The sequence below is a fragment of the Dicentrarchus labrax genome, unplaced genomic scaffold (genome assembly GCF_905237075.1).
Source record: "Dicentrarchus labrax unplaced genomic scaffold, dlabrax2021, whole genome shotgun sequence".
Classification (NCBI taxonomy): Eukaryota; Metazoa; Chordata; class Actinopteri; family Moronidae; genus Dicentrarchus; species Dicentrarchus labrax.
In genome coordinates this window covers 6,892,852-6,916,561 of record NW_026136710.1, presented here as the reverse complement: position 1 = coordinate 6,916,561, position 23,710 = coordinate 6,892,852, and the positions used below count along the sequence as shown (strand labels likewise).

The following is a 23,710-nucleotide window of genomic DNA, read 5'->3' as shown; positions in this document are numbered from 1 at the left end:
TTGAAATGTAAATGAACAGGGCAGAACACTGACTCTATTCGGCAAAAAATACTCTCAAGCACGGGGTTCTGTTGAAGTTGCAAAGTTACAGTAGCCGGTTACAGAAGTTTCTTGCACACTATGCATTTATTCAACAGTTTTTTTTTTCTGTGTGAAATAAATGCATACTTGCATTGTTTGCTTTTTGGGATGTATACTTCTTTGTTTAAGGCTGCTGTTGCGAGCTGTCGCAGTTCTGGTGCTTTCATGTAAAATAGGCTAGCTGGCAAAATGAAATGCAGGGGACATTCCTCTCTGTGCTTTTTGTGTCGTGTGGCTTTATAGAAGGTGCTCATTTCCTCTGCTGAAATCTTGGGTGGACCCAGCCCGAGGAGGCTGCTCTGCAGGGCTACAGCCATCCATCACAGGCTGCCTCTCTACCTTATCACATCTAAAGTTTGTAGACAGAGACCATCGCTTCTCTAATCTGTGCCCATCAGGCGATGATCTGCTGATGTGTTTATGTGCTGTGGTCTTAATCCAGTTACACAATACCAAAAATTGGTATTGGTTACACTGTAATCTTAAAGCCAACCTGCCTGCCTTGCTTCACAATGCTAGCTTAGCCTAGTTTGTTGGCCCATATGTTGGGGTTAACACTGTTTGATGTATTAATGTTTGTAGTGAGTTTCTGCTTCTCCTGTTAAGCTATGTGGACAGATCCACCCTGGTGAGCCGGTAGCACGTAGAGGCTCCATAATTAAGGTAGTTGAGTCCATCATTGTGTAATTGCACAGTGCTGAGTGCCATAATACCTTGTTTTGAGAAAACAGTCTGTGGTACGCTCTGCCTAATAAATCTGTGCATTTCAGCCCAGCGGGCAGTAAGACTCAAGTATTTGTATGGCTGTGTGTATGTCTGCCTCCCTGCCCTGCCCAGTCTCTGTAGCTGTTGTGGGGACGGGTAGAGTGTGTGATGTGTTTCAGACGGACTGCGTGGTGTTACAGATGAGGAGCTCTCAGTTCAGCCTCAGCTTAGATGCTAACTATGTTTTGAACCACTGTAAATAGTCTTGACTGCAGTGAATATCCACAGTAAGGATCACAAAGAGGATGATTCCATTTTCCAATGTCATGTTAGCAGATAGCGACTAGCTGAGGGCAGTCTCAATGCAGAATTCACAAAGGATGTAGCTGTGTCAACTAATTACACCTTCTGCAGTGTCTCTTTAATGTTAACTGCTTAGACATCCAGATTTAAGAATCACTTTACCAGAGCCAAAGCCTCCACAGTATGTATTCATTCTGACACGTTATAAAGTTCTATAAATGTAAGGGAGAAGTACTGTAACTGTAACTGTTGGTACAGGCGTGAATTAATCCTTGATTAGATACTAGAACTAAAACTAGCAAAACTGAGAACCACTACTGAAACTCTGTTCTATGGTGTTTTCTTTAAGTTCTTGTTTTGTAGCGAGATTTCAATTGAGCTCACGTTTCTGCTTGCTGAGATTTTGGTTTTAGAGCTAGAAGTTATGAGTACATGTATTTCCATTTTAAACCAGCGACAGTTATTGTATTTTAGATCAAAATAAGACAGAGTTTTGTCAGTATGCCCTACCTGTGATAGCATGTCGATTTGATTGAAGAAACCCAGTGTACTACATGGTTATTTAATGCACTTGCTGTCCACCATGCATACGTTACATATACAGTTACGGGCACCACTACGAATGGAAAAAAGAAAAGAAATACCTGTCTACTGTGAATGCAATCTTCTAAGCAGCCAAAGTAAAGTGACCAGCAAAGGAGAGAGTCAGATACAGTGAGTGGCCTTGGTGGGATTGAGAATGACAATCTTAATGGCTGAGGGAAAAGATCTCTGAAAAAGGGTTTTATGTCAAGCTGTGTGTGTGTGTGTGTGTGTGTGTGTGTGTGTGTGTGTGTGTGTGTGTGTGTGTGTGTGTGTGTGTGTGTGTGTGTGTGTGTGTGTGTGTGTGGTGTGTGTGGTGTGTGTGTTGTGTGTTGTGTGTGTGTAGTGTGTCAAATCATTCAGACCCCAGGGTGCCATGGCTGGGTCAGGGAGCTGGCATTCAATGAAGGGGATGTCCCACAGTTGCTGCCAGTTTCCGATGCCACTCTAAATCAGGATTGGAGAGAGAAGTTGACATTGCTTGAAAACAAGTCACTGCTGTTGTCAAGGCAGATGTGGGTGTGTGTATGTGCGCGTGTCTGGGGTCGAAAATGATTCAGAATATTTGGTTTGATATCTTTTTGTTATACCCAAACACTATATGACGCACTTTCATGCAGACATATACGATGTTTATTTCATAAGTGACTATGACTGAGCCTGTAGCTATACTGACCCACTTGGATGTTCCGCCTCATACAATGAAACATGCAACCTGGACATATCCTCTCAAGGTTTCATTCAGCACACATTTTGACTTTGTGCTCTTCATGTATCTTTTATTCTAGTTAAAATTGATGGTACCAAGTTTAATGTGAGGTAAAAACAAAAACAGATCCTGTGTTTCTCTTTCTCTCTTGTGCTTCATTATTGTCTCAATAGTTTTGTTGTTATAGTTGTGTGGCAACACATACCGCACATCTAGTTTGCACAAGCATAGCCGTTATAAAAAGCATCCCGACATATTTCATACGGGCAAACTGAAACAAACAGGGAAAAGAAAATAGACAAAAACAAGCAAGACAAAACAAAAACAGCAACCATACAGTAGTAATAAAGGGAAAGACTGCCCTCCCCTCAAGCCCCCTTCAGAGCTACCCAATAAAAGTCAGGCACTTTGTGAATGTGCCAGGACTAAAAAAAACTGTTAGGATTGCATACGATCTCTTTCCTATTACACAAGGGAGGAATACCACGTTTCAGAAATAAGGTCTCCTGTATACCCTTCAAAGAATATCAGATTTTTATTTTTCCAGATGTAGTCTAGTGGTCATTTCTGCAAGCCACTGCTTCTCTGTATGAACCCCTGCTTGTTTCTCCAATATGAGGATGTGTTTTTTAGCTGTAATTAATGCATAAGAGACCACCATTTGTTCAAATTGAACTCCATCAGCATCTTGCACATTGTTCAGTAACAGCTGGAGCTCGAGTAAAGAAAATAATAATAACAATACTATTTCTATAATGCCTCTCAAAACCGGATTTACAAAGTGCTTCACAAAATACAATACCATACAGTGCAATATATGCAACATTAGCAAATTATAATTACACAAAATCTAAAATCACACAGATGCAGAGATAGGATGTTACAGTTACCTCATCAGCATAGTGCTTTCCTTTATTGACTTGTCCTTAATGATTCCACTGACTTTTCATCTTCATTAAAACGTTAGAAGTGGGAAAACTTGCATACACCGAATGGATGATTTTATAGTCCCAGATGCGTTTTTAAAGGGCCCATAATGTCATTTTTTTGGGATCGCTTTTAGTAATAATTTAAATGCACACACATGTGTTGGTGTCTTTTAACACAGACGTTGTGCAGCTGTGATTAAAAAGCTCATTTTGTTTGCTGCAGTGTGTCTGCATTCAGAGGAAGACCAGAGGACAAAACATCAGTCGATCAATAAAATCGCTGGAAGATGATATGCAGTTATGTAGACGCAACTTTTTTTCAGTCTTTTTTTTTTGCTGCATAATGTTAATATATGTAGCCTTTTTGGATATTGATGACATCAAAAATAGTTGGATTTGATGATTCAATAAAATTGTATAAACCTAGACTATATCAATATTTTTTTATACATCTAAGTATAAGAGATTTTCTTTTAAAGACTTACTATCACGCTCTGATCCTCAACAAAAGAGCTCTTGCTGTCTTTGTCCCACCTTTCTTTTAAACTCTCAAATCATGTTCCTCTCAACTTTATGTCCTGCTCCAACACGCTGATCTATGTGGAAAAATGTCAAACCACAAAAAGAAATTTAAAAATCTCAAAGCCCTTTTTATTTTAACCTTTTTCAAAAAATATACACCATAATATACTCATCTCAATAGTGATAGATTGATGTTTTTTGCACGACTACTATAAATATAGAGCTATTACAGTAATACTTGAACACAAGTGTTTCATGGAAAAAAAAAACACATTTTAAATCCCAAAGCAGGAAGATGGAAAGCACTTGGGCTCAATCATGCAAAATGATAGACAAATATACTTTCTATGACAGCACAGAGGGAGTGAAACGCTTTCATTGTTTTGTTTGTGTGCATTGTAATTAAAAGAACTGAAAAAGAAAAAAGTTATTTTAGTGCGTGTTGGATTATTCATTGCTGACATAGTTAAACAACCACTGCCTAATTATAAGTGACTGCTAGGGCGAGTCTTGTTCTTTGTGGCAGACACATGTGTCATCCAAGCCTATTTTTAAGAAACTGTGAAACAATCCAAATGCAAAGAGTTTGGTTTACCACGGTGCATTTAAACTGCAAGATTTATATAATTTAAGATTATTCTCCAATGCAGTGTGTGCGCGCGCGAAGTGTCAAGAGGATGACAAGTAGCCTGCTGTATGGACAAGATCAGCTTTGTGCATCGCTCTAACGCGGAGAGAGTGGTACCACTCCTCGCCGCTTCAGGCCATTTACTCACAAGAACGTTGTTGCTTCTGCTTCTCTGTCTTTCTGTATCTGTCTCTGTCTTGCACTCAGGCAGTGAAGTGATTGGTTCTCTTGTGGCTGTTTGTCTATGTGTAGGATCAGTCTCCTATCTCAAGTGCTTTATAGTGCCTGTTTGCCTCTTGCTCTCTTGCCAAACAGCTGCCGTTCACTGAGAACTCTGAATTCATCTCGCTAGATCACAGGGTTTTTTAGCTGTCGCAGTGTCTCTGTTCTGGTGCTGCTTGATGTTACAGATACTGACAAGCTGGGTATTTATAGCACTTTGTGGTTCTTTAGTCTATTGGTTTCACCCAAGGTGAACCTGCTGCCTGCCAGTCGGGCTGCTCTCACTCTGCCAAAACACTCGGTTCAGAAAGCAAGCTTTAAATGGAATGCTAGAAAATGCAGTAAACCACAGAAGCCAGAAAGGTCACTCGAAGGATCAGACCGAATGTTTCTGTTTGGGTGCTTGTGTGTCGCAGTGAGCTCCTTTGTCTTCGCCTGGGTGTGCGTGCGCTGTGCTATTAGACCTTGCCTGTTTAGGTGAGGTAAGTTGTTAAACAAGGGGAGCTGTAGCTGAAGCGGAGGTTCTGTCTCGGCTGTTCTGGACTGTGAAGTTTGTACAGAAAAAAGAGGGAGCGGCTCTCAATGAGGGAGACAAGGGACAGGAAATTGTGCCAGTGGCCTCGGCGTCAGGGGGGAAGGAACAGGAGGGGTACCCTGGATGGAGTTACGTGTGTTTGCTGTGTGATTTCCCGCTTTCAACCCTCTACCTTGCATGTGCTTGCCCTGCCTTCCAATATATAACTGTGTGTCACTGTCTGACACCTCACTGATTCATGTCGCTCATAAACTCATAAGTCACCCATCTGGATTTCTAGTATGCCTTAGCAAAATGACCAACAATCAATATCAGGGCTACAACTGACAGTTATTTTCATTATAGATTAATCTACTGATCATTTATGAATGAATTGATTAATTGCTTGGTCTTCAAAAGTAGGGCTGCAACTAAGGATTATTTCCATTATCGACTCATCTGTCGATCATTTTCTCAAAATAAGCGTTTGGTATTTGGTCCAAAAGTGTCTGTTTCAGCTTTAAACAGTCAGTTAATCTGTCCTCAAAACAGTAAAATGCAAGGCAGGTTGTTTATCCTCTACTAATCCCTGTTCTCTGAAAACTTCAGTGAGCTGTCTGATTATAGCATTAACAAACATTATTTTGAACTCTGCATTGAGTTATAGGATGTGCTGATCTACTCGAGTCCTTAATCACAGTTTATTATCGTCCCAATGACAAGGATACAATTTCTTCATGTAAACTAATTTAAAACCATATGCAGTGAATTGGCCCATTTGAACGTTATTACTGACCGAGCCAGCGACCGCTGGAGTTCCCTGTTGTATTTGCTATGTTTCTTCTTCTTACCTATTATTTTTAGCGCTTATGACTGCGTTCTTGCCCCCCTGAACATATACGAAAAATTTTATTTGGCAAAGTTGTCAGGCCTGGTGAAAAATTGGATATTCTATGTGCTGCTTTGAGGTCGGCCATTAGGTGGTGCTACTATTATGAAAAGTGCGTTTAGGTTAATAACTTCTGCATAGTTTGTCGCACATACAAAAACCTTATATCCACGCGTTCAGTGAATGGAGCTGAATCTCCCCATATAGGCCTCGCCCACTTTCGCCTATAACTTTTTTTTGTTAGAGTACGAAATGTCCCAAAACTACTTTTTCGTGTTCCTCCTATACGCTTTGTCCGATTCGCATGACATTTTTAACGTAGCACCTGGGGACCGCCCTGGCAAAAAAATGAACTTCCTGTAAATTTTTCGTCAAAAAAGGAAGTGGACCATTTCTCCACATTGGTATGTCCGATTGGCGCCAAGCTTGGGTCCATAGTTCCACATGTCTTCTTTAGGCATCGTGCACAATTTCAGGCCATCGCCACAAGGTGGTGTTCTTTAAAATGAAGAAGTTTATATCTCCGCATCAGCACGTCTGATTAAAATGAAACTTGGTGCGATGCTTGCCCATGGCTCCCTGAGGCTCAATAAAAAATGTGTCAACAATCCGCCACTAGGTGGCGCTCTGGTGGCAGGGTAAATCACTGTGCGGAGACCGTTATAGTTATGAATATGAAATTGACAGGGCACGTGTAGACTGGTGCCTGTAGCTCACATACCAAAAATCGTGTTTGTCGTGTTTGTAGCGCCCCCTACAGGATTTAAAAAAACTAGCCCCGGCACCACGTTTCACCAATATGTATGAAACTCGGTAGGCACATGTAACGTGCCGAGACGTACAAAAGAGCCTCTTGGATCCATACCCCAAATCCCACGGGAAGACGGCCATTTTGATTTGATTTGATTCAAACTTTTCGCCTTGTATTTGAATGAACTCCTCCTAGGGAATTTCTCATATCTGCTTAAAAATTGGTCAGTACAGTCAAAGTATGTTGCTGATTAAAAGTTGTGCTATTTGTGCATGTACATTGAAGGGCGTGTCCGTGGCGTGCCGTCAAAGTTGGCCATTTTGAATTCCGTGGTCATTTTCAGTGAATTTTTCGCCTTGTATTTGAACGAACTCCTCCTAGGGAATTTATCTTTTGCACGGTGTCTGAAACGCATGACGACGTACAGTGGTTTCCCTCGGCTTCTGGCAATGAGGGCTTGGGCTTGGGCAACGTGGTGTGGCACGGCTGCGGCAGGCAACCGCATGCAGGCCCCGACGTGGGGAGATGGCGAGGTGCAGCCCAACGCTGCTTGCAGCTTTAATTTGATATTTGATATTTGATTTGATATCAACTGATTCCACAGTTTTTCCTCCTGCACTGATACAGACTGATAAGTTCACAGTTTAATCTTTCTGGAGGCTGCAGGACTTTTATAGCCTAAGAACTGTTGTAAAACAAGTTCATCTCAGGACCTCTTCCTATTTCACTTTGTTGTTTATTCAACCCCTTTGTCACTGTGCCAAGTAGTGTGTGTGTGAAGCTTTCTAGTTTTTTTTATTTTACAATTGGGCCATCGAAAGCTTTCCCTGCTTATGTCCTGTGGACCATGTTCTATTTGTTGTCAATGCTGTTGAAAACCAGGCCCTGTGGCATCCCCTCTGCAACCTTTTTGCTTGTGGTTGAATAGTTTAGAGGGACTCTTTGTGTGCTCATTTGTTTCTGTCTGGGGATGTGGATGTGCATTGTGTGTATGTGTGTGCCTGTTGTACATAGGACAATCGAGTGACCTAGGCCTCAGGGCTCCATCCATAGCTTTCAATACAATCCCACTGAACTGCTGTGCCAACTGCTCCCATTTACTAGTTCCATTAGCCTGTCCGGTACCCACTATGAGACCTCAACCCATACAAAAAGAGTTACAACTACTGCCACAAAGTGAGGATTATTTGAATAGTCATACCAACTTAAAGGTCAGTTACAACCTACAGTCAATGCGGTGTGGTGCATTACTGTATGTGCTCACTGTAACACTAAAGCTGCCACATGCAGGATCCCTAATAAATTGCTGTTAATGTAGTTGCAATTACACACAGACATACTAGCATAAAAGGGAGGGTGGCCATCAAAAGCAGTGGAGCGGAGGAATGAATGAGTAATAATAATAAAAGTAGCCTGGGGGTGGTGGTTAATATGGCAACTGAGCCCCCAGCAGTCCTAACAGTATATTTGGCCCCCCCTTTTTGTTTTTCCTCAAACACACATAGTGATGCTCAAATGTGGTCAAACAATGCGGTCTTGATTGTCATCACACACTAACTACAAAGGAGAAAATGTGTGGCCCAACTATCAGCTAAAGTGCCAGTAACAATGAAGCATCAGTCGGAGCAGCAGCTGCAGTGGTAAGGAGGAATAGAGCATATGGGAGAAAAGATGCTGTTAACTCTGGTCAGAGAGAGCTTTGGAAGAAGGAGTTTTGTTGGCTTCATAGTTAAACAGAGGAGGCATTGAGGCTAGAGACTTGTAAATGTTTATGCCACCACACAATACACAGGCCTAATGGTCCCACCCTCTTCTAAAACACCACCATCCAGGCTACTGGCCCACATTTGACACATTATATAGAGCCCTGCATCTGAGTCTTATTGGATTGCAAATTTACAGATCTGAGTGGGTGTTTTTTTATTCCAGAGAACATGTCAATATTTCCTTGCGGAATTTCTCATCAGTAATTAAGTGCTTGACCAGAACAGTTCATGGACTGACTCCCTTTGGATAATTACTGTGGTAATATTTCAAATGACCTACTGTAAAGACAGACCTTCTCTTAGTGAGCTTTGAAAAACAACCACAGCAGGGGAAGTCGCCTTCCTTTGTGTGGTATTGCAGAACATGCATCACTGCCATGACATACAGTTTATTTCTGTTGCCCATGCATCTGTAGTCCACTATTTGACAGTGTGCTGGAAGAACACACCGCTTGCTTTACAAATAACATTTCTATATTGACACAGCTCAGCATTGGCTCATGCTGATTAATTACACAAGAGTTTTCTGGAATTAAAGGTCTCCCATCTGGCTTATAAAAGGCAAAAAGCAGTAAGTATTGCTATACTTTTATTATATTATTGAGAAGTAAAATTTCAGAACTTCAATCTTTATTACTGTAGTACTGAATATAAAATAACTACTATAATGTAATTGTATTTGTAAGTGTGAATACACAGGGAAATTCTTCCTTCCTTATTTTTTATCCAACAACCCTTGTACAAGTACTCGGTGACAGAATGATAGCTGAAGTCCTACGCTGTATAGACTGCATTTAAACAAAAAGCACAATGCTTAACTACTCCATGAGTAGTAGCATTCCAGCATTGTCCCTTGTCATTTAGACAACTTAACTTTCAGAGTCAACAACAAGTACTTCAAAGCTTCATACTGACCCACTACCCCCAGTATCTACACACTATCCACCACATCTCATCTCGAAGCTGTGTAATTATGGAACTGTGAATAGTCTGTTCTAACCTCAGTAGCCCTACGTTCAAGCGTAGTAGTTTATTTCGGGCTGTGTTATGACTATAAAACATTATGTTTGTTTCATTCCGCTGTTCTGCCCCTTTTTCTGTCGTGGTGCTACAGCAGTATAACTGTGTCACTTTGTGTGTGCAAAATACTGTTGCAAAACATTGCTTTAAGCCATAGTTGACACGACAGAAGATTCGGATGATGATTATGCATCGTCAGATAGCTGTATATGTTTCACAGTGCCATGAAAATACACACTTATACAAATGGCCTTTAAAATGAAGCAATTAATAAACATTTTCTGATGTACTGAATGATGATTCCCCCCCTTATACTCCACTATAGATGTGATACATTTGGATGTTATGTCATGTTGTCTGACTTCAGCCATTTATCCTGAGTAATAAGAACACCATACAAATAAACAGCCCAAAGAATGCAAGGCGTGTCACTGAGAGATTGGGCTGGATTTTGTCGTTATGTGCCTCTACATGCTGCTTGTTGCTTATTATGGCCTAATGCAACATATTTTCATCCCCACTGATAATTGTAGTTTCAATTCAGTTTGGAGCTGCGTCACGGTGTTGTGCGAGGGCACTTTTATCAGATTGTTTGTTCGATGTGGGATCAGTTCACCTTTGCATATTGAATGTTATTCTCCCCCATCTCTAAGATTTCCAAGATAAAATAACCCATCAAAACGGACAAACATTGAGAAAGTGGATGAGATTACTTTTGACATTCTTTCTCATCTCAGAGTGCAATCTTGTGACTCATAAGAATAATGATGTCTTGGTCACAGAGCAGGAGTTTCCCTGTATAGATCAATCATCAGTTAGTCTTCTGAGTAACTTCTGTGGTTACCTATGAGAGCAGATGGTACTAACACTTGTAAGGAAAGAGACTGGTTTTGAGGTTTTATGGGGGGGGGGTTTGTTGTTGGGGTTTTTTTTTGTAGTTCTGTTTACTTTCACATTCAGGCTCAACATGGGTGACCAAACATGAACTCTCTAAGCAGGTATAGATCTGATTTGCTTTTTTGTATTATGGATCCGCGTTATAGATTGCCTTGTGTTGTGTGCACGCTCTGTTAGCCATGGTTGTCCATGCCGCCTGTTCCCATGCAACCTAGCACGCAGAGCGCCTCCATCACCACATTGATATTCGCTCCTGGCCACTGATCCATGGTTGGTGGGGCTGCTTTTAGTCATTGACATACTGTGGAGCATGTTTGTGTAAGTTATTAATAGCGTAAAAATATTGGTGGAGGTGGATTTTATAGAAGCAACAGAAGGTGTCTCTCACAAACAAAAGGTGTGCATCATTTTCTTTCAGACAAGAATTGAAATAATGGTAACATTCTGCAAAAAGTCTACGAAAGCGTTTAATTTGGAAAAGTGATTTATTTATGATCTTAGAGAGTGAGCTATTTTCTCTTACTTCAGTGTAAGTATTCAGATCAAAAGAGATCAAAATTATTATATAAACTGGCTCATAATTCTTTCAGTTAGAAATGGCTTACAGTTCATTGTAATCCCTGATCTAATTGCTCAGATGCCAAGTTGAAATAATTTGCCCATTATGTTTGTTTTAGGACTTCAGAAGTCATTGTGAAGTGAGTGGCTGAAGAAATCCAGTGTTTGAATGTGTCAGTTTGCATTGATAATTGGATTGTCCACATAGAAACCATCTTCTGTGTCTCGTTTACTCATTTGTTAAGTGAAATACAATAGATGGTAAGTGGACCGAGCACTTAGCGTCCTCTGTACCTCATTTACTTACTTCGGTAAGTGGACTGGATGCTCTCAGTCTTCCTGTGGCTCATTGTTGAGCAGCATGCTCAAACAGCACAGCTGGAAAACTGTAAAACCCACCACTGGACTTGTTCCTCCATTACTTCTCAAATCAGCCATTAACCAGAGCCACGTTCCATATGCAGGCCTCCTCCCTTCCCTGCCATCCACAGACTGTAGCTTGGCTTGTAGTACACACACACACACACACACACACACACACACACACACACACACACACACACACACACAGAGTATGCTGTATACTATAGGGCTGCCTGTTGATAACCGAGGACATAAAGAGGATTCCTATTGAAAATTGAACACAAGCAGCAGGAAGCCAACCACTACAATGGAGAGAATAAATAATTCACTAAGCACTTAACTATTTCCTGTTGAATTTTCCTCTCTTTCCTCTCCATTTTTCTCCCCGCTGTTCATCTCACGTGCCTCAGGCTTGCATTCCACACTCTTGCTCCACAGCAGGTCTTGCCTGTGGAGATATGATACTGTGCAGTTTTGTTTTACAGTGTAGCAGACAGCAAGTCACTCACTACATTGTTGTTTTTTTATAGACAAATAAGGCCTCATTGCAAGCAAGGTTGCTAATAAGCAATGCACTGCCTATTTACATGCATCTCAGGGTGGGGTGTCCTTAAGTATTCTGTATTTTAAATGTACAGTAAATATGTAACACCAGGAGAAATAAAACACCGTCCATTTATAACAGAAGCTGGTGTTAATGATTATAGTGTTTTTCACCCCTTTTTTAGTAAAGAAGGTCAAGTTTAACTTTATAGTCAAGCTAGCGTGTGGCTTTAGGTACAGCTATGTTGGTATGCCCAAATGTTGGTCTGTCACTTTGGTGCAGACTGAAATATCTCAACAACTACTGGATGGATTTCCATTTAAATTTGGTACAGATATTCATAGTCACAAGAGGATGAATCATACTGACTTGGCTAGCACAATCTGTACCATCATTATATCAATTATTTAAACTTTGGTTTGTTACCAAATACCTTTTTTAAAAAAACAATTGTATTTCCATCAGCAAGTGTACTTTCTGTTTAGTGTTAATTAACAGATGTTAGCGTGCCAACAACATTCATTCTCCATGCATCATTTCAACTAATGTTAACTGTACTGTCTTCCTTTTTATAGAGATTATTATTTCAAACATGATTTTAACTATCTCCTGTACACACAAACACACACTGTCTTTACCCCTCTCCAACAGCTGGCAAGGTGACCTTTCTGACTCTTTCAGTCTTTGAGCAGGCTCAACAAGTCCGTATATGCAGGGCTTGCACACTTTCATTGAGCAGTCCTCACTGAGGGGAGTTCAGCAGGAGGTGACAGCTGTGTGTGTAACCTTAAGCACAGCCTCCCCTGTATCCCTTCACACAGTTTTCAACCTATTCCTAGAGTGGGGGGGGCGACCAGCTGTCCTGTATAGATCACACCTGTACTGAACAAGAACCAGATCAATCTGCCAGCCTGTCAGTTTTTCAGGCAGATCCATCTGGACATGCTCATGTGTCACTGGTCATCAGTTGTGTTGTAGGGATCACAACCAGCAATTAGGATCCTGGGGTTTCCTACTGAAATATTTTACTGTATATCCTTTTGCCAAAAAAACATTTTCGTTGTTATTTACTTTGGCAGACCAGCTGTGATATGCAAAGAAATTGTTGGACATACTGATTTAGAATGACAATGAAAGCCTGTAACCATTGTGCTTGAGCCAGTGGGTCTTTGTTGTCGTAGTATGAAACCCTGGACTAGTCAAATTTCAATGGAAGATCTAGTATCTTGGTGGCAGGTATTGATCTGTAACGTTTTTGGCAACAGGATTAAACGTCTATGAGAACTCAGGGTTAAGTCCACACTGAAATATACACAAAAAAGCAGTTGAAGGTGTATTGCATACATTTAACTGTGTGTTTTTGCCACAAGCACCCATAAATCTACACCCCTGAGGTGGGAGTATGTTTGTATTTGTGTAATTAAGCTTTAAGACAATCCCACAACTGGAAGGCTCCTGGGGACTCTGCTATACCACAGAGTTGTGTGAACTCTCCCAGGCTTTGTTCAAGAGTGGTTCAGACTGGAGTGTTTGTTTTCAACGTCCCCAAGGCCTTTTCAAAGCAACAAGTTATTAAGCCATTTAAATGCTGTTTAAAATATGTTTACTTGTTAAATACTTATCTATTTAGCAACCTGATTTTAGTGACTCCCTGATTTATTTTCTTTTTCATACATCCTTCATAGCATCCTGAAAGAAATGCCACTGATTTCATAGAACTTTGCCAAATCAGAAAGAATGACAAACATGAACTGTTAATCATATAATTGTATATTGCGATAATATTCACAGGAACCATAAATTGCAGAGCTGTAAAATCATCACAGTGTACTCAGCGAGTGACTCAGGTTGCAGTGCAGCATAGTGAGGCTCAGGGGGGTTGTGTGTATTCAGTTCTCTAAGGAACTGTTGCAGTTTACAACAGAGGAGACAAACCTCACCCTTTATGGATGCATAACCACACTTTACTGTTTATCAGACTGGCTCTGCTGCTGTGTTGCACTGTATTTTAAAGTGAGCAGGGGGGGAGAAAATTGGGTGGTACTAGCAGGAATCAACAAGTTCAGAAGGTGTTGTGAATGATTTTGGTCCATTCTGGGAATATTGAGGTGTCAGTTTCCAAGGCCTTCTTTGTTCACTACATCTCTAAAAGCAGTCTTAAGGCAGTAAAATCCCAATATCAGCTATAAAGAAGCACCTTAAACTGTCCATGAAATGTTTTGCGGGTGTTTTAGAGTACACAGAGTTTGGGAGGCACACCAGCATAAAGGCGTGTTATGGCAGCTGAAAAAAAAAATAAAGGAAGAAAATGTTTTCACTGTGAGGTTTCTTTCAGTCTTTTACCGAATCCATGACTAGTTAGCTTCAGTGTAGGAGACATTACAACCAACCAATGACATCACCACCTCATAACTGTGGACAGCAGCAGGCAGGCAGCTGGGGGAGAGCGGGAGGGATGGCTGGCCCTTCTCTGGTGGGCGTACATGACTATAACAGAACACTTCACTGTATTCACTGTACTCTCTCTCTCTCTCTCTCTCTCTCTCTCTCTCTCTCTCTCTCTCTCTCTCTTTCACCCTGTTCATTTCTTTTTCTTGATGATGTCATTTCCATGCTGAGCCAGACTTCTAGTGAACTGTAGAGGAAAGGGGGTTGGGTGGTTTTCTGTTCTCAGAACTGAAGAGAGAGAGAGAGAGAGAGCTGAATAGGGAGCAGAGGAGACAGGGAACCAGCCCCGTGTGCATGATAAACAGCTGAGCCACGGGGCTGCGATGGTGTCTGAGGGGACCAGCTGTATCGATCATGGCGGTGACTCATTGTGCTGATGTCACTGCTTCTCAACTCTGAGCTGGGACTCTGGGTTGCAGCTGTAAACTCATTCATAGTCCTTCTGGGCCTGTTCAAGCTGGGATTGAGTGAGAGGGTCCAGCATATTGCAATGTTAGCCACAGGCCCGTTTGCCAGTAATATGGGGGAAACAAGGTCAAACAGATAAGGATTATGTGAGACTAAATTCATAGGGAGGCTGCTCTGCAATCAAAAGCATATGGTCTGCTCTCCCAACTGCCATAAAGTGATACCTTGCCAGAATTGCACTCTGGCTTGTGGCAAAACTGACTAACACAGGTATGTATAGCCTCAGGGTACAAAAAAAATTCTCATACAGTGTCAGCCCTCGCTATGCTATTCAAACTCTATTTAGGTGCACTGGAGCAGCACAGCATCCCTTGTGGCTAAGCTACAGAGTATTGATCCTGACAGCTGTTGAAATGAGCAGGTTGTCTCCCTTCCACAGGGTCTTCACTTTGTCTAGTCACTAGTCTGATCAACTCAAACACTTTGTCTTCCTTCCCTCTCTCTCAGTTGTGCATGGCTGACTAGCTGAAGTTTTATCTCTTTACCCTACTGATGGTGTGAACCGAAGAGGCAAAACACACCCTGATAAAGGCCTGCATCTCTGCTACATTGTGGTTTAGCCTCTGTAGTAACTGGGCTATAAATTACATTTCCACAAATTCTATATTTGTCTTCTTGCACGTCTCCTAACATTAGAGTTAAGTTGTATTTTAAAGGTCCAGTGTGTAACATTTAGGAAGCGCTATTGGCAGAAATTAAATGCAATATGCTGGGTTTTCATTAGTGTGTAACCACCTGAATATAGGAATTGTTACAGGGTTTTTTTTTTAACCTTAGAATGAGCTTTTTATATCTACAGGCGCCATGGGTTGTCTTTCATGGAGTCCACCATGTTTCTACAGACCGTAGAAGTTTGTACAAACCAAACTCTGACTCTATATAGGGGCATTTGCATTTTTCTCCCATTTGGTGGCCACCGTAGATACTCCTTTGCACTGTGGAATCTGCAACTGCACCACCGGATGCCACTTAATACTACACACTAGACCTTTAACAAAGCTGATTTATTTATGTACGAAAATAAAGTTTGACCTGTTTGGATGTTAGGAAGTAGGTCAAATATAGATTAAAGGTGACACAACTGTCATGAGATACTCAGTAGCTTATTGAATCAGCCACGCACCATTAGTAACTTGCAGAACAGCCAGTGTTGATTTATGTTTGCACAACATTGAGATAAGGTTTTTTAAAAATGCTGTGTTAAACAAGAGCCTGAGGGGTCATGCATGCCTCATCACATGCATCTGTATCGGCAGGAAACTCCACTGGAAGCGTTTCTCATCAACATTTTTAATGAGACACGCAGTCGTCCTTGGCTGCCTCAGCAAACTTTGGCTTTTGCTCGGAGTAAGGGATGATGAGGATTAGGGGTGGAGAGAAAGAACAGTAAGGTGGATATGTGCGCGGCATGTGGATCAATGGTGCAGATGAAAGCCCCGCCCGGCTGGACGTCTAGTTCGTGGCGTGTTCCTGCTGTTGATTGCTATTCAGCGTTCAGTGTTTTTTACGCTGATGACCGTGGAATGTCAGACCCCGCCATCCCCGAGCTGAGGGGAGATTACCCCAGATAGAGTTGTAATTTTGTTGCCAATGAAACCCACACTTCCCGCCGACTCCCACCTCTGTTATTAGTATTTATCTCCCGATTCAGCTTGCTTTGGAGATAGAAGGAGGGGACATAGAGGTGAAGGGAGACGGTGAGTGAGCAGTCAATTGTGCTTGGATTAACGGATTGGGGGGGACTCTCCTCTCCCCAGATACAATCAGCACTCTCAACAGTGAACAAGTGGAATTCTGCTAAATTACTCTGCTATTATAAAGCCTCTCACAATTATGTACCATAAAACAATTTTCATCTCAGCACAAACCAGAGTATTTTATTATAACCACACTCTTCTGCTCTGTCCTTTTCTGTCTTTGTGTGCACTCGCATGTGTGCGCACATAATGGACTGCTGGAAGAGGCTCTATTACTGTCTTTCAGCTTTATCGTTGAGAATAAAAAGAACATGTGAAATGCGGATGTTACATATACCTAACACTAAATGTACAAATAAATCCCTCATGTTCTCCTTTGCTTAAAAAATACCAGTCTTGTTCTCATGGGTGTTGATCACTTCAGATGAGTGGCATTGTGTGATAGTGACATCAACACTTCACTGTGCATGTGCCATCTGTTTCTATCTAATTTCTATAACCCCCTGAGAGTCTCTCTTGCTCCACTGACCACTCAACTTTCTCTGTTTTCCCTCTGTCCATAGACTCGCAACGGTCCCATCTGTCCTCTTTCACCATGAAACTGATGGACAAGTTCCATTCTCCCAAGATCAAGAGGACTCCATCCAAGAAAGGGAAGCAACTGCAGCCCGAGCCGGCAGCCAAGAGCACTGAGAAACCTGCTAACAAGGTGTGTGCACGGCCATGTGCCAGAAAACACTTGTGTGTATTGTGGGAAATCCACCTCTTTCCCACCTATTCCTTGTATTTGTTTGCCTATTTGTGAGACGATTGTTTTCCTGTCTTATGCTTTGTGCTCCCATACTCCATTGTGTCTGTGTGTGTGTGCGCGAGTTTTCCTGCTGGTTCCCACAGCTTCCCAGTCACTGTGGCGGCTGGCTGCACTACAGCAGGTGTCTAAACCTATAAAGACATGAATGGAACTGGGCCGCTTCCTGAATGAACTCCTCCGCTCCCTCTTAAGGCTTTTGGTGTAATGAGTATATTCCCCAGAAGCCCTGCTGTGAAAGACTAGGGAAGCTGAAAGAGCCCGTTGCTGTTGTACCAAGATGGCTCCAAGCCACATCACTTGATAGATGGTGCTTTGAACTGCGAGCAAACCATAGAAATAATAGAACCACAGCAGCCCAGACTGTTGTGATGGTCCAAATACTAAATGGGTTGTTTAATGAATAAGTATTTCACTTCATACTGCTTTTAAAGAGCTTGTGAGAAGTTCGTCATCATAAAAAGTATTTTTTTTAGTACAAATCTAAGCTACCTTTCTGTGTCATTGCTTTGCTTGTAGAAGGTTAGCCGGCTGGAGGAACACGAGAAGGAGGTGGTCAGTGCCCTGCGCTACTTCAAGACAATCGTGGACAAAATGGTCGTGGAGAAGAAGGTGCTGGAGATGCTTCCGGGCTCGGCCAGCAAGGTGCTTGAAGCCATCCTGCCTCTTGTTCAGGTAGAGGCCCGGATACAGCACAGGTGGGTCACATGTTTAAAAGAAAAAATGCTAGATAGAAAATGTATGTCCATATTTAAAAGCCTTTCAATCCTACATTATTACTAGTTTGAATTATAGCACAAGATAGAGACTTTAATGTATCTTCTTTAATGCTTTAAAATATTTTAAATCTATTTTTTGACACAGTTTTCCAAAATGTTTGTTTCCCACTATAGACGTAATAATTCACAGTGAACCATTTGTTGATTCACTCATCATTCTTGTCTCTTGACGTAACTTATAATGTAGCTGGTATGCATGCAGGACATGTCGGAACTAGCATTATAGAGGCTACCACTCGCTGAGTACCTTGTGAAGATTGATAATATGTTGTGACAGACAACATCCCTCACCTCAAGGCTTCCTGCACTTGGCGCCTGAAGCCTTTAAATTTACGTTCATGTGTTACTGTTGATGTGGCACATTATCGCAAATGTTACCTTGGAGAAAGAAAATTGAAATTCACCTTTCAGATATATTAACCAATTGAATGAGTCTGTTTGTTTTAGTTCCCCTCTGGGTAAAGTAAACCCTCTCTGTGAAAGTAATCTTAGCTGCAGTTGTGTTGGACTGTTGAGACATGTTAGAACTTCTCTGTCTTTGTCTTCGTCCCAATCCGTCAGTACAGATAAAGGCATGGAGGTCAGAGAGGTGACAGATTTTGTATCTCACAGCCCTGTGTTTAGAAGCGATTGATGGATTGTTGCTGCAATATTGAGAAGTAGCCATCTCTGTGGGTTTGACCTCAGTCTAATGGAGTCAAACCCTGATAGATCACAGTAAAAGTTTAGGTAGTTTTTTTTTGTCAAATAAGCTACTGTACATCAAGTTACTATTGTGTGACAAACACTGAAAGTAGAATTTTACCCGTGTGTGTAAATAATGCTAATTAATTAATTGATTTTGCCATCTGCTGAACATGCACAGAGTAGTACATTATTAGATTGTCTGCAGTAATTTAAATCAATATTGGTCAACTAACTAGGTCAGCAGAGGGTGTAACTCCTACCGCTGCCCTGGCACACACTATTAAGTTGATTAAAGTGGTTATTTGCCAAAAGGTTAGTGTATCAATCTCATATCTGCAAACTGAACTCATGCTGACTTGTCACTCATAACTGCAGCACTTTATTCTAATTGCACTATACCTACTTAGTTCCAGCGTAACCTACGGCCCTTAGCTTGCTTTCTGGGTCAAACCTCTCCACCCGTCCAACTGCTCCGCCATTCCTCAAATCCTTCTGTTATCCCCCATAGCTGTGTAGACACAGTGGATGGATATTGCAGCACTGTGAATCAGCTGCAGCATGTTGGTACAGGCCCATGCCACACCTTAGTGCTGGGTCTGAACGCACCATTCACTGCAGGCACAAACAGCACCCCGCTTCCCCGTATGGTTACACATTCTTCTATCAGCGTTGGCTAGCTTATTCCAACCTCCAATCAGCTTGTAGTCAGGCGTACCTGCACTTCCTCAGTAAATGCCCCTTAAATATGTATTTCAATAGATAGTAGTTAGATGGGAGTGTAGATGATTTTTTGTTATATTTTGTCACCTCCGGTCTAACATGTGCTTGTCCCATTGTTTTTTTTCACACCCCTCTGTTGTGTCGTCTTGAATCATTCTCCTTTCTGCACTTCTGGTTTCTGCATCATCCTCTTTTTATTATCTGTTCCACATGGCACTTTTCTCCTCACTGAATCCCTCGGCCCAACCCTATTCTCACACCCTTTCAACAGTTCGGCGCTGTCTTCCTGCCATAACCGCGTGTACCAGAGTCTGGCAAATCTTATCCGTTGGGCGGACCAGGTGATGCTGGATGGCATTGACTTAGAGGATAAGGAAAATGTGGCATCTGTCACCAGTGTCATCAAAGCAGTGCTGGATGGAGTAAAGGTAGGCCCTTCGCTGATAGAGGAAATGCTGTGGATAGTGCTTTCTACGTCCTCCTGTGGTGTTGTTATCAGAGGAGCCACTAAAGCTGTCTGTGTTGTCTTACTATAAACAGGAATTGGTGAAGCTGACCATAGAGAAACAGGAGCAGCCGTCACCGACCTCCCCTAACAAACCAGCGCCACCTGCCACTACCGCAGCAGAGAGGTGAGTACCAAGCACGCTCTCCAGAATACAAACGTGCTCATTCAGGCACTCAAGAGTAGTTCATTCACTCAGACAGCTTTTATCTGTGTAGCAGCGTGTCATCGGAGATGCCCTTGATAGATCGAGAGCAGGAGGTCTCAAATAAGACGGCTCCAGCAGCTACTCCTGCAGAGGCTGCCTCTGACATACCAGATGAGGACGTAGCCCCTCCAAAACCCCCCCTTCCTGAAGCCAAAATGGCAGAGCTCAGGTGAGGACGACACACACACACACACACACACACACACACACACACACACACTCTCTAACTGCTGCTGTAATGTTCTATATAGAGATACTTTTTTGCATTTAATGGATCCTACTTGGAAAATCCTGTTTTTGTTTTGGTCAAAATGAAAGTTAATAATGGGCTGGGATATTAACTCTGTTAGAGTTTCTAAGCCCTGTCTGAAGCTTTCACTTTGGCCAAATAGCGCTGCAGAAGTACTGGTACCTTATGTAGCTCCTCGTCGACGTCATTGAGTCTTAAAGGTCCTGGAGTATGAGTTTTTTTTGGCTTGGTGATGAAGTGTTCACAGAAACAGTGTGACCTTTTGTACTGCAGTGACAAAAGCAGAAGTGACCATTCTGCATTTAAGTTATTTTTAAACATTTGTGAAACATGTTTCACAAATAGGAAATGAGGAATAAAGAAGGCTTTTTTTAGGATGTCTGTATGTAAGGTCAGAGTTTCTATAAATGTCTTTCATTTACAAGAACTAAAGCCTTTTTTGAGTTTGATAATCAAAAGCATTTTGGTGTGTAGTGTAGTCTCTGATGTAGTAGTCTTTTCCCATGTGGTCCAGCTGCAGACCCATCAATCCAAATGCTTGAAATTCCACACTCTTTAAAGTCTTTCATCACTTTCACACTTAAGGCTTTGAATATGGCACACTCTGGTTTGTTTGTTGCTCTGTGTCTTCCTGCCTTACTCTTTCTACTGTCTCTCTCAATTTGTTCCATCTTTGGTTTCCCTTTGGATTCTGGAAACAGAGCACAGTTGAGTGCTGACGCTGGCCAAAGGAGACCCTCTCAGAAGGAGAAGTATGTTAGCCCATAGGATCATCTGTCTCCATTATAACATCCCACCCTAGACCCCCATAAAGCTTCTGGATTGGATGTTTTTGACTTGCATGGTTGCATTATCCCAAAGTTTGTGTCATCCTGGGCATTCGCTGAAGAGTTCATCATCCAATCAGAAGACCAGTGCAATGCATGAGAGTGTGTGACTGACCTGTGCAGTGTCTTTTTCGCTGGCTTCCTTATCATGGTGCCTTTATGTTCCGCTCTTCGTCCCCATTTTGACCTGGTATTAACTCACTGAGAGAATTTAGGATTGACAAGCAGGACTTGTCATAGCTGAGAGAGGCTAACATGAAACACCCTCACGTTCATCTCACTATTCCACAGGAGGGATGATAATGTGTGTGTTCATGTATTCATACATGGATTTGTGTGAGCATACATGTCTGAGAAAGCTGTGTTTTCCGTGCTTGCCTGATTGTTTGTATTGACTTTGCCTCAGGGACAAAAGCATCCAGCATTCCTGCTATTTTACTCTGCTGTTTCTGTTTATCCTTCAATAGCCCTCCACCAGCTCTTCCCCCTAAGAAGCGTCAGTCAGCCCCTTCGCCTACGCGGGTTGCCGTGGTTGCCCCAATGAGCCGTGGCTCCAGCCTGCCCTGCAGCGTCCACAGACAGGTGAGGGATTATGGTCCACCATGGGGTACTTTCGGTTTCAGTTTAAGACCATATCAACATGCAGGAAATAAACAAGTGCAAACTATCTGTCTTTGTCTTTGCAGCAGCAGGACTATGAGCAGGATTTCCTTCAGAGGCGTTTCTCTGGGGGGAGCCAGTCCTATGGGGGCGACTCTCCACGCCTGTCTCCATGCAGCAGCATGGGGAAACTTAGCAAGTCTGATGAGCAGCTCTCCTCCATGGAGCAGGACAGTGGGCAGTGTTCTCGTAACACCAGCTGCGAGACGCTCGGTAAGACTACAAAGATATTCAATAGTATTTTATCAAAGCTGAATCAGGCATCAAATCCGCCTATCTAATCTGAATCCTTTTGAATGGACTCAGACGTAGCTTTTATCATTTTCAACTCACTAATGTTATAAATTATTAATATCATAGATTCAGTTTAGATCTGTAATCAGCTTTTGTTGGCTTGGAAGTTAGACGCACACATTTTTTATTGATTGGTGATCTTCACAGCATATGTGTGTGTGAAGCAATATGAAATGTTGATCAAATGTGTCTGACACAATAAAAATATTAGGTTGAGCCTGCTTACCTTCACATCTTATTTTCACAAGCTTCTTGCTCCCATTGATCCCAATGCATGACTATTTGAGTTTAAAATACTGATGACAAAGGTTAAATCAGAAACTCAGCTAATGAGCTGATAATTTCTCTAGGAAGGAGTCATCCTTCTGCTGATCTCGTTGATCCACTAAAATACAAACATTTGCAGCCCTATAGTGGTATTATAGAGTGATGTTTCTTTTCACTCACAAACCACACAGACCCTGGCTTACAAAGAGCACCTTGACCATTCAGACGCAAAAGTTTTCATATTCTGTAATATAATCATGCATCATCTGGTTAATATAATTTTGCTAGTAAAAAAGAAGAGAGATAAAAGCTTCGATAGGAGATTTGTTAGTGTCTGAGTTTATAGAATCTGGGTATTTTGCAAACAGGGAAACCAACAAAAAAAATGTAATGTGTTATTTCATTAATGTTTTTCATCTCACCTGTTACGAATGTGCTAAAGTTAGTGGCTCCACTCCAGTTGATGGTTCAATCTGAATATATGCTGCTTGAAATATAATTTGTACATTTTCTTTACCTTGTCAGACAATACAGAAAATTACGACCCGGATTATGACTTCCTCCACCAAGACTTGTCAGCCGGGGAAAACCTCCCCCCGATACCGGTAGGAGGGTGCCTTAGCCCCCTGCCTGAGTCTCACAGCGAGTCCTCTTCCCCGGTCCCCGGACAGCATCCCTCACATCCCCGCTTCAGTGCTCCTCCACCCCAGCATCCGCCAGAATACTGGACCCCGCAGCCCAATCAAACCAATCCCTTACAGTCCTCCCGCATCAGCGCACCCCCCGCCCTGCCCCAGAAGAAGCGACGCAGCACCCAGACATCGCCCTTCCCTGACGCAGGATCTAGGGTGCTGTATGAGCGCTACCCCTCCCAATATGACAACTTGTCAGAAGAGGAGCTGCACCCAACACCGCCATTCCCTCTTTTCACACCCATCTCGCCCATGCCCCAGACAAATGGGGGCGTGTTCGTCGCCCAATACATAGCCAGCGAGAATGCAGATGTCCCCGCCAGCCCACCGCCACTGCCAGAAAAGAAAAGCAGACACAGTAAGTGAGGGGAAAGAAGGGGATGCGGGATGTAATGAGGGAGCGATGAAGGCCAGGAA

General features: G+C 42.2%; 1 protein-coding gene across 14 annotated transcripts in view; it reads left to right on the top strand.

Moving 5' to 3' along the window:
- Positions 1-23,710, top strand: part of rapgef1b (Rap guanine nucleotide exchange factor (GEF) 1b) — a 44,190-nt gene that overhangs the window by 5,611 nt on the left and 14,869 nt on the right. For 6 of the 14 annotated variants that reach the window (XM_051413036.1, XM_051413030.1, XM_051413038.1 and 3 more), the window contains exons 2-10: positions 17,160-17,305; positions 17,924-18,102; positions 19,862-20,018; positions 20,131-20,222; positions 20,314-20,472; positions 21,255-21,305; positions 21,848-21,962; positions 22,067-22,253; positions 23,127-23,651. In XM_051413036.1, the coding sequence (XP_051268996.1) occupies positions 17,160-17,305; positions 17,924-18,102; positions 19,862-20,018; positions 20,131-20,222; positions 20,314-20,472; positions 21,255-21,305; positions 21,848-21,962; positions 22,067-22,253; positions 23,127-23,651 (1,611 nt within the window). The remainder of the gene's footprint in view (positions 1-17,159; positions 17,306-17,923; positions 18,103-19,861; positions 20,019-20,130; positions 20,223-20,313; positions 20,473-21,254; positions 21,306-21,847; positions 21,963-22,066; positions 22,254-23,126; positions 23,652-23,710) is intronic. The other 8 variants (XM_051413035.1, XM_051413043.1, XM_051413034.1 and 5 more) reach the window with 5 other exon arrangements.